Raw genomic sequence first — 11,067 nt, 5'->3', positions numbered from 1 at the left:
ATCACGGTTCTGTTCATCAGGATTGAGGTGGCCTGGTTCCGTGCAGGTGTCGTTTTGGGTCTGTGGTAGACGCTGTCCGGTATGAGCGGCCTCCGGTCCGCCCTCGGCTCCGCTGCTATAGCGGTGCTGGGGCTCGGCTTCGGGCTGTGGTTCGCCATGGTTCCAGCAGAACACAGGAGGAAGGATCTCAAGGTGACGGCTCAGGTTTTATATTTCTGTTATGAAACATAATTTAATTCTTTTAATCATCTGCTTCCAGTTGACGTGTTACACAGTAAACACGAAGGCGCAGTTTGCGCCTTTTGAACACACGTACACCCAAAGAAGCACTGAGTCACTACTGGATATTGAATATTCTGTCTCTTCCCAAAATACTGCTCTTGGTTGAAGCCATTGTAACTTGTATTTCATTATAAGTTTCTTAAGTTTTGTAATATCTGGAGCTCAAAAATAGCAGTGACCTCCACACAGAGACTGGAGCTTTGGCTGCATGTCTTTAACGTGTGCCTCTTTTGCAGTGATGTAGTCACTGATTCTATGTTGTGCGTCTTGTTGCCCATCAGACTTTACCTGGATCACACACAGTGAAGACGGAGGCTCTGATGGTGCAGATGCTTAAGGATGCTGCAGAAAGCAAAGACAACCTGGCAAGAGACCTGAAAGGCCCCTTCAAGTAAAGGGACCACAGCTCTGGGTCTGCTGCAGGTGCCTGCTCCAACAAAGATGGACGTCAGTTTATTTTACAGTGAGATTGTTGTGAAAGGGATTCACCATGAAATATACTCTGATCATTTTCATCAGTATCCTTATTTCAAACCAACCTAGTGAAGAAAGACTCACGTATTCTGTATTGAAGCAGAAACACTTTAGTTGGGAAGTATCGCATGAAAGGCCAGTTTCTATTCATCGAGTTATGTGATGACGGCATGACAGGAGGTATTAAGGATTCCTGCAACTCTGACACTTTTAGTCAGGTTAAAAAAATTAAATACTAAAATTCTGTTTAGTTTGAGAGAGATACTGTAACTAGAAAAAGTAATTTCTCGAGAAATTACGTGGGAGAGCTGATCTGCTGCCGCAACGATGACAAACGCTGATTAAGCCGCTGACGTCAAAAAGTTGACTGCGTCCAAAAGTTGACTACGACAAAAAGATGAAAACGAGAAAACGTTGACAAAGAATAAAACGATGACAAAAGATGGCGATTTAAAAATTCCTAATTTTACCAAGCTGAAAAGATGTCAAAGATTAAAAAGTTGACCAAGTTGCATTGTTGACAATCATAAATAAGCTGACTAGCTTTTTGATTTGAAGAAAGTATTTGTAAATAATTACCTAACTATGTAATAGTTAAATAACTATTAAAAATTTACCAGTCAGAAACAAAAATCTTGCCATTTAAGATAATAAATTACATTGGTGCTTTTATTTTGAAAGGATTTAGAGGTTGTGTGTGAGTGATTACTAAATTATAAAATAGTCATTAGATAGTCATAATTTATCATTCAATAGCAACAATAGCCCTATTAAAGCAAAAGATTTAGATTTAGCCCTTTCAGAATAAAAGCACCCTAATAAGTTTGAGTGGCTATTTACTGAACTCTAAAGTAATCTCATTAACGATTGGTTAGTATTCAGAACCACAAACTTTCTAATCAATCTTGCCATTAAAGGTAAAAAATTGTAATTGGTGCTTTTATTTTGAAAGGATTTAGAGGAAATGTGTGGGGGTAATAGCGTAACTGTCAACTAGTCTTTAAATAATCATAATTACCCATTCAAAGGCAAAAACAGTGCAGTTAAAGCTAATAATTGGCATTGGTGCTTTTATTTTGAAAGGATGTAGAGGAAGCATGTGTGGGTCATTACTAAACTGTTAATCTATATTTAAACAGTCATAATTACCCATCTAAAAGCAGAAATATTGCTATTAAAGCTAATTATTTGGCTTGGTGCTTTTATTTTGAAAGGATTTAGAGGAAGTGTGTGCTTAATTACTACACAATCCAATAGTGTAGTTGAGTAATCAGTAATAAGCATGGAACTGCTGTCTACACTGAGCATCAGGAGTTTGACCTGTCAGTGAAATCTGCAGCTGCGCCGTCGCCATGGAGACGAAAGGCGGGGAAAATCAGGCTCACTCTGCTCTGTAAAAGCAGAGTTTCACCCTGTATAAACAGGCTTGTTTCAGCTAAACCATGATAGTTATCACAAAAATTATTTCATTTTACGAGTCCCAAGGCTTCAATGAGCAAATGGTGTGAATTTTATGTTTAAGGACAAAAGCTTGTAGCCACAGTGGCAATTTCAAAATATGTCTCCTCTGTTTTTCTCCTCAGACGTCTGCCAAAAATTATCATTAGAGTCTATGGGAGAATTTCAGGATGTCTCTGTGCTTTGAGGTTGATAGCGACTAAAGTATAGGTCTGAGGGTATATCCAGACACATCATTAGAAAGAAGACAAGTATGACTACGATTTAGTGAAGTAATTACGTTGATAGAGTAAAAATTGTGGCTGTAGTGACAAGTTAGAGACAGAAGTTCTGTCTTAAAAAAGCGCACCTTCTCACTGTAGCTGTGACATCACGCACTCTAGCAGACGCAATACACACTAATGGAAAAGCTGAAAATTTAACAAAAACCACACGATATTTAAACGCTCACAAGTCGAAAAACTATAAAAGATACGAGGACGCTGATTTACACGGAGAACGTTGAAAGATGATAGACGCTTTTGACGTTGAAATGACGTTTCTACGCCAAAGTATGACGATGGTAGACGCTGATAAAAAGAGGGAAGTTGACAGAAAGTTGAACGATGATTCCCATAGACGAGCATTATAAAAAAACGACGGAAAACGTTGAATAACGTTAAAAGTTGAAAAGCTGAAAACGTGAAAAGTAATAACCTGCATCGTCTAACGATGACGCACGTTTAGAACGTTGAACGATGATTCTACGATAAAGCGTTGAGAAGTAGATAGCGGCCGAAAAACGGGGCGAAATAATAATAATAAAGAGCGAAGATCTCAATAGTGTGAGAGCTGTTCAGCTCTCCCACTAATTATAAATTGCAATTTTCTCAAAATTCTGTAGAAATAATGAAATGCTTGAACATGTCTCATCAGGACTGTTATGAAATTCCTTTAATTTACCATTAAGAGAACAACAAAATGAAGTTAGTGCTTTGTTTTTATTATTCAATACAAAAAACATCACTACTCCCCACATCACCAGCCACCTACTCATCCACCCACGCCTGAACTACAGCTGCTCAAAAACAAGGTCAACACAGAAAACAGGACTATTCAGATGACTCTACATCTATACAACTACAAAATAAACGGGTCTTTTAGAAAACAACCACAGTCTTCAATTAGCACAACGGACAACAGTCAAAGAAATGCTTATATTCTCTTAATGGCGTCATCGATTTCTGAAATCTGGTCCTTCAGTTGGTTCCACTGCTCCGGATTCAGGGAGATGCCTACAAGACATGTGATCAGTGCATTTGGCTGAAGCGGCTTTGAACCCGTGCGCCATGCAGGGCTTACCTTTTTTCCCTGGCTTCATCTCCCCATCTTGGTTCATCCAGTACTCTCTGATGTCAATCAGGACTTTACCCTTGAAGTCCCTCACGCTGACGTACCTCATCTTTCCGATCTGTAAGAAACATCTGCTCACTTTGACATCCATTTAAACTGAAAGGGTTTTAATGAGTTTTTTACTCATTTAATTTATATTTATTTGTAGATGGTCGACTATCTTTGAATCATTGTGGTGGTTTTTATGGGTTTCGCTGCCCTGTCTTCAATTTATGTAAAGTACTTTAGTCAACCTTGTTGTTTTTAATGTGCTATATAAATAATGAAGTGGTTTGGACATCAGAATAAACATCAGACGCTCGTGTTCCACAACAGACCAACGAGGAAAGTCATATTTACGCGTCCACGTGGAGATAAACAGAAGCCAAGGTTCACAGGTTTGACAAACACAAATATCTGGTTGGATCATTTGGAGTTTGAGTGGAAGTGAAATGATGTTTTAGCCTTTAACAGAGACTGAACATTTTACTCTAACCTTAAAAAAGGCCGATCGCAGTCACTGCGCTGGCAGTGACGACGACGACAGACCCAACGCACCTGGAACATGTTGTCGTCGCTGCTGCTGCTGCCGCCGCCTTTGGACGAGTCGCCCGGCTTGGAACTCTCTCCGCTCTTTGGCTTCTTGGCAGGTTTCTCTGGAGCACTTGGCTTCTTTCTCTTTGCCTGGAAAATAGACAAACTGATTATTATGTGACTCCTTTCCATCAGCCGCGTCTCAGTAAAGAGCACAGCAGCAGGAGGGAGCAAAGCGCTGTGTCCCAGGGCTTCACTGCTCAAGTCACACGTTGGAAGCGTTTGGGGGAAACGTCCGGATGAGGCGTCAGTGTCTCACGAACCTTGGTCTCGACTTCACTGTCTGAGTCGCTTCCAGACGTGGAGGACAACACTTCCTTTGATTTGGGCATTCTGCTGGAACAGGGATCAAATATTAGAGCTGCGTGGAGACATCACATGAGCTACAACGTGCTAGCGGCCAAACCGCATCCCATAATAACGCCCGGAATGATTGGCAGCTCAAATACAGTGACACGACCCGTCGAAGGGATGCGCCATAAGTTCATTTACGCAGTTTGTGCAAACTGAGCGAACACTGGTTCATTTTCATGTTTATTCACTGGTGTGAGTCCGTGAAGCCCCACTGACTGCGAGCAGAGGACACAGGTGGTTTTAGCTTTAGGCCCGGGATTCAGCGCGATCAGGTGAAACCCGCGAACGCTGAACTGCTTCCACTAAAGACGCGCGCGGCTCGGCTGCGTCGCGTCCACACACGGTTCGTCGCGTTCACGGACGGCGAGCTGACGGTATTTGCAGTGAAACGACGCTCACATGGACGTTAGCTCGGCGCGAAGCTAAAGGCTCGTAGCGCAGCTAACGGCACCGGACGGCGCGGCGTCTGGAGACGGGCCTCGTTCCACCCGACACGAAGCAGAAGCTGCGTGTTCCCACGAACCAACACTCGTTACACGCGCGACCAGCGCCTGGTCCGTAAACAGTAAACTTACGTGGAGCGACGCAACGAGCAGATTTAGTGACAGGAAGCGGAAACAGGAGCAGCGATGGCGGAAGCAGCAGCGGCGCGTCGAGCAGGAAGACACGGAGGAAAACGCTGCGACCCGGACGGTGGACGGTTCCGAACGGCTCCGAACGGACAGTGGATCCCGTGGATCCAGAATAGGATCTGTGGGTGTTTCACACAGCGGCCATATGACGAGAGGAGATAGAAACACGACATTATTTAAATTATAAAGGGAACAAGAGATTCACCATTCACTGTAATACATAATATTAGCACATTAACTTTTTACTATTTGAAATGTATAGTTTATTTTAAATGATATATAGCTATAGTTTATTCAACAGGACTACATTTTGAGAGAATCCAGCGCTTGTTCGAGATGCTCAAAAGACGGAGAAAGAGTAGAGGCTGCAAAGAGGTTAATTACAGGGAAACTAAAAGTAAACGAAAGGTTAAACTCAAAGTAAAGGTAAAGTAAAAGTTAAACTAAGGCATAAACTAAAGGTTAAGCTAAGAGTTAAACTATGATTTAAACTAAAGGTAAACCAAAAGCTAAACTAAACTGTATCCTAAGAGATAAACTAAAGGTAAAGTAAAGATAAACTAAAGGTTACACCAAGGGTTAAACTAAGTAAAACTAAGTTAACTTAGTTAAGCTAGAGGTAGACTAGAAGGTAAACTAAATGCTAAACAGAGATAAACCAGCTCATGGCGTAGTCACAGGGAGTGGCCTTCACTGTCTGAGACCAGAGACCAATGAGCTCCTGCAATAGGAACCTTTCAACAGAACCCGATGTAGGTTTTGTAATGCGTAAGTGCATGCACAAGCTAAAACTACTGGTCCCATTAGGTCAAAGGAAAGGTCTTAGGATCTCAGGCCTTTGTCGAGATGAAAATCTCATATAATTATTATGTCAGTGCAAGTAACCAGATCTCACATGACCCTAATACTACAATGTAACAGTGATGTTGGTCAACGGGAATATTCTTCTCGTTATAGTTTTCAGCATCAAGCTTTGGGTGCGTGCGTTTTAAGTTAACTTCAAATATATCCTGTAGTTATTGTTACTGAGCATCGGTTTTAAGGTAGATGCAGTTTGAAGGAAACAACATATCAATTATTTTGAGTTGAACAAAGAAAAATCTGTAGCCACTGAGGAGTGTGTTCTATTTCTGGACCAGTAGTAGGCATGAATCTAAGAAACCCCACATGGCCTAATTACACGCAATAAACACTAAAGCAGCCTCATTGGCACCGTGTGCTCTACTTGTTCATCCCACTGGGATGAGAAGTATTTTCCAGTAAGGAGCACATCACTAGCAGTGAAGCTGTTGCTGCTGTTTAAACACTGATAATGTTGCTCTATATGTGATGTGTAACATTAGGCATGCGGATAATGTTCTCCTAACAAGCTTCTGTTTCGTAGGAACATTCCAGCCGTGAATCAGATGTTTGCTGTTGGTGCCTTTGGACCCAGGTTGGCCAGCGAAGGCACCAGACTGGCCTGCATTAAATAAAGGTCACTGCATCATTGATGGCTGCTGTGAAGAGAAGCACCATGGCATCTGTTTGAACAGCATTTACTGTTCTCTGGTGGCCCTCAGGGAGCGGCGTCCTTGTTGACATTTCCCAGGCACTTGCTGCTCGTGAGCATCTCTTTCTAACAAGGTTCGACATCTTCACACGTTACAGTGTTGATTCAGCACAGTTCAGTCGTGTCTACAGACGACTGAGACGTCAATGTGCACTTTGGCAATGCAAACCACCTTTTTCATGTTTGTCATGTTAAAGACGCATTCACATTTTCAAATGTATCTCAAACAAACAACCTGAAGATTGCATTAATAAACTCAGATGCTGAATGTCATTTTTAGGCTCCAGTAAACGTTCGAATATGTCTTTACACGGAACAAGGATGTGGACCCATCACCTGCATTGACAGGGCTACAGTATATTACACGGTAGAACTCATGCTTTAACATTCACCCAAAATATTTTATAACCATTACGAAATATGTGACACAAAATCCATCACACCATGATGCAATATTTATTCAGGGAAGCTACTGTACCTTGTCAGCACTTTATCACTGTATTATGCATTCTATTGTTTTATAGTTACTGTTTAATGACAGATTTATGTTGTTGTTGTCATTGTTCTTATTGTCTGTGTTTTACTTTCTATTTAGTGTGTGAAAATGTGAATTTCCCAGTGGGATGAATAACCGATCTGCCTGTCTGCCCACCTCTTTATCCGAATCACCCCTGTGATAGACTCTGGCTTCCAGCGATACAGCGGCTCATAAGTTACATATAACAGCACATGGAACACTTCCGTGTTGTCCAGCAGGGAGCAGCCCAGACCTGTTAACGCTATGCTGTCAAACCTCTTGAAAAGGTGAGCTAGGGTTACGGCTTCACAGCCACACGTGGAGGAAACGCTCACTGTAAATGCCTCTTTACCTCGTATCTCTCTGTGTTTTCTACAGAGCAAATAATGTCAGTAAAAGCACTGAACAGGTCCCAAGATGCAACTCCTTACTTGGTTATTAATGAGTTTGCTTTGGCTTTAGCTTTTATATCCTGTGTCACGCAACTACAGTGGCTGTCAGTTCAGTTCACTTCGATTTCTATAGCACTAATTCAAGAAAAGTCATCTTAAGGCACTTTACAAGGTTTAAGACCTGACACAACTAAAACCTTCTAACATGAAGCGTTACCACAACGGAAGGCTCTAATCCTCGTCTTAAAGCAGAGGGTGTCTTCTTCTAGAATATGAGCTGAACCTGGTTCCACAGTGGGGCCTGGTAGCTAAAAGCTCTGCCTTTACATGCTGTGTAAAACCAATAGTGTCTATTAAGGAGTTAAAAGCAGTGCTGAGACAGTTACTGTCAACATCTACATGAATGTTAAAGTCTCCCACTACAATGACTTTATCTGTGCTAAGAACTTAGTCAGATAAGCATTCAGAGAATTCAGTTAAGAATATGGAGCAGGAGGACGGTAAACAATACAGTGAGTTTTAGAGTCTGGGTGAGAAAGGCTCAGAGTGAGGCTCTCAAATGAGTTATAACTATGTTTAGGTTTAGGAGTAATTAATAAATCTGATTTATAAACTGCTGCTACTCCTCCACCTCTACCTGTACTTCTAGGAACATGATAGTTGATGTGACTCATTGGAGTCGACTCATTTAAAGTAACATGTTCATCCTGCTGCAGCCAGGTTTCAGTGAGACAGAACAGATCTATGTGATGGTCACAAGTCATTTATTAACAAGGATTTAGATGAGAGAGATCTGATTTTCAATAAACCACATTTAATTATGTTATTGTTACTTACTTCACACTGTAGTGATAGACTCATTACCATTAACTTTGGCTCAGTCTGTTGTAACCAGTGGCTCAAAAGCATTAGAACGGATCCCACCAATCCTAAAAAGCTGTGGACACATCTGGACAGATCTGTGCAGGGCATCCAGCTCAAGAAAGCTGCAGAAGGCAGATGCACGACGAAGAATGTAAGAATGAGGAGAACTGGCTCCACCGACTGACTGAATGAATTAAAACCACATTTATTTGACAACTCATGTTTTAAAATCAGAATACTAGTACAACAAGTGCAACAACAAGTACTGTTACTACAGTTATGAGACTTTATTCACCGTGTTCTGTATTAACTACACTATAGGGATGACCAGTGTGATGATGATGATGATGATGATGAGGAGGAGGAGGAAATGATTGTACTGTGATGACACGTATGTTATTATTGTGTTCACTGCCGTCACCATGAACTCGGTGTCTTTAGGTGTTTCGCTGCTGTTGCTGCTGTGAGTCTAACGCGCAGCAGTCGCTGACTGTAAACAAGTGTGATCATAAAATGAAGATGCTGCGTGTCCTGTTATTGGGACCACTAGCCTCTGTGTACACAGCACACATTCCATTCCGTTGTGTCTCCAGGGGGAATGATGTTTGGACTCTGCTGTGTTGCACATATCAGTCGTCCACGCTTCCAACCAGCGTGACCTTCCAACACATGAGACAAAGTCAAGCCTCCGCCTGCTCCTTCAGTATTGTTCATTCATAATCAGCACTGAGTGGACACTCACTTTAGCATTGTCTCTCTCGGTCCTGCTCTACACACCTGAGTCATGTGCTCATTCTGGCTGCACACCTGCTTCACTCATTCCTCACCTCAGCTCCATAGTCTGAGTTGTGTCTCTAGAGATGTTCCAGCTGACCTGCACTCGTTATCTTGTCTCTCTACATCTCTCTTGAAGCTCTTATGGCGTGTCAGTGATTCTGGGGCCTGGGACTCGTTGGGCTTTGCCTCATGGACTCCACAGGCTCAGATCTTTGAGTTCTTGCCTGGGACGTGCCTGCCCTGCCCCCGCGTCCTGTTTGTAGCTACCTCTGCCCCCCCGGGGCACTGGGGGCAGTTACCTTTGTGATTCACGGCCTCCTAACCATTTCTGGCCCCGGTGGGTCCTCCTCGCTGCATGCTAAGCAAAGGGGAAAAAGATAAAATATACACAGAAAATATTCTTTAAGAGACTAGGCTTCATTAAAACTAAGGTCTAAGGCTGGACTTGAAGAAAGCATGCTTGCCTTTAGGCTTAACATTATTACAAGCATCTGACAGAGAGTCTCCCAGTGTGGGAGTTGAATTATTGAACCATGTTCTATCAGCAGCATCCATACGTATGTGGGTGATCACCAGACTTTGGGCTCAGCATGGCACCAATACTGAGGCGAAGGCACACTCACAAAGGAATGTGATCACAATGAGGACACAGACATGTGAAGCACTAAAGTAGTTTTAAAGCTTCTGGGTTTGAGTGAGAACCTGTAAACCTCATCCATTTAAACAGCTGGCACCTCGTGCTCAGAGTCTGACAGGGTTTAAAAGGTGAAGAGATGAATGTCAGCTTGCTGAAGGTCTGCGTGTTTTACATCACACAGACTTAAATATGAGACCAATGGGAACAGAAAGTCTCCTCTCAACCCTCCAGGTGAAGGATGAAAAGGGAATGAATGGACAGAACGAGGAGGACGAACGCACAAAGAATCTTCCATTAAACGCTTAGATGTCTGCAGTCTGCAGCGCATCCATGGAGCACAGACGTAAACAGACCTGTAGAGACGTAGCAGGTAGGAATGCATGTCTGACACCGCTGTTAATGAGAAGCCATGTTGATTTATAACCACACTCACTGCAGTTCACAAGAAATGAGGCAAACAAAGACGCCTCAAACTTTTCCTTTTCAAGCTCAGATAATTGACATTCCTGTTTTCAAAGTAACAAGTGAAGAGGCAGCTGCTAAGCTAGTCAGCGTAATCCACCATTTCCTTGGCAACAGTTGTGTTGAGGCAGCTTTAGCAAATTCTCTCCTCCAACTGGTTTATTCAGGGTTGTGTAGTGTGTGTGTGTGTGTGTGTGTGTGTGTGTGTGTGTGTGTGTGTGTGTGTGTGTGTGTGTGTGTGTGTGTGTGTGTGTGTGTGTGTGTGTGTGTTCTGCTGATAATATTTGACTAATTGTTTATCCACCTTTGCAGTGCGAGGGTGAAGTGAGTATCAAAAACCTTTCAAGACTTTCACTCTGAATCACTGTTGTGTGCGTGCGCGCATTTTAGTGCATAACATGTTTGATGGTGGCTTCAGGGCCGAGGTTAGACTCAGGTTTGTGTTGGGGGTCAGACTTGTGATGGTGTCTGTCTGTCTGCATGACTGGGTTCCTGAGGGCCAGGGGTTAAGCTCCCAGGAGCGACTTGATCTGCAGGCATCCCACTAAAACACGAGGAGGCGTCCGGGAACCACAGGGTGCAGAATGAAAGGCCTCTCCTCCAGCTGTGAAGAGCAACAACAAGCAAAGCAGACCCTGGGTTTGTTGACAGAGCCACTGGAACCATCAGGATGGTTGTGTATAGAGGAGGAAGGACAGACG

At 42.8% G+C, this 11,067-nt stretch overlaps 2 protein-coding genes across 3 annotated transcripts; one reads left to right on the top strand and one right to left on the bottom strand.

Moving 5' to 3' along the window:
- The first annotated feature begins 50 nt into the window (after positions 1–50).
- LOC114845400 (ubiquinol-cytochrome-c reductase complex assembly factor 3) lies at positions 51–797 on the top strand. Its single transcript, XM_029133358.3, has 2 exons — positions 51–192; positions 564–797. The coding sequence occupies exons 1-2, from the start codon at positions 82–84 to the stop codon at positions 675–677; spliced, it is 225 nt and encodes a 74-aa protein (XP_028989191.1). The 5' UTR covers positions 51–81; the 3' UTR covers positions 678–797.
- Positions 798–3,175: 2,378 nt separating this feature from the next.
- sub1b (SUB1 regulator of transcription b) lies at positions 3,176–5,261 on the bottom strand. Of its 2 annotated transcripts, none has more exons than XM_029133356.2 (5): positions 5,109–5,261; positions 4,443–4,512; positions 4,144–4,269; positions 3,556–3,664; positions 3,176–3,488 (listed from the first exon to the last, which is right to left on the bottom strand). In XM_029133356.2, exons 2-5 carry the CDS (start codon positions 4,509–4,511, stop codon positions 3,409–3,411), a joined length of 384 nt encoding a protein of 127 aa, XP_028989189.1. In that variant the 5' UTR covers position 4,512; positions 5,109–5,261; the 3' UTR covers positions 3,176–3,408. The 2 variants fall into 2 exon arrangements, with proteins under 2 accessions (XP_028989189.1, XP_028989190.1); XM_029133357.3 differs by lacking the exon at positions 5,109–5,261 and adding an exon at positions 4,933–5,093.
- Positions 5,262–11,067: the final 5,806 nt, after the last annotated feature.

This window comes from Betta splendens, chromosome 19 (assembly GCF_900634795.4).
Source record: "Betta splendens chromosome 19, fBetSpl5.4, whole genome shotgun sequence".
NCBI lineage: Eukaryota > Metazoa > Chordata > Actinopteri > Anabantiformes > Osphronemidae > Betta > Betta splendens.
Note: the sequence above shows the minus strand (reverse complement) of the source record. Positions and strands in the feature narration are given on the sequence as shown.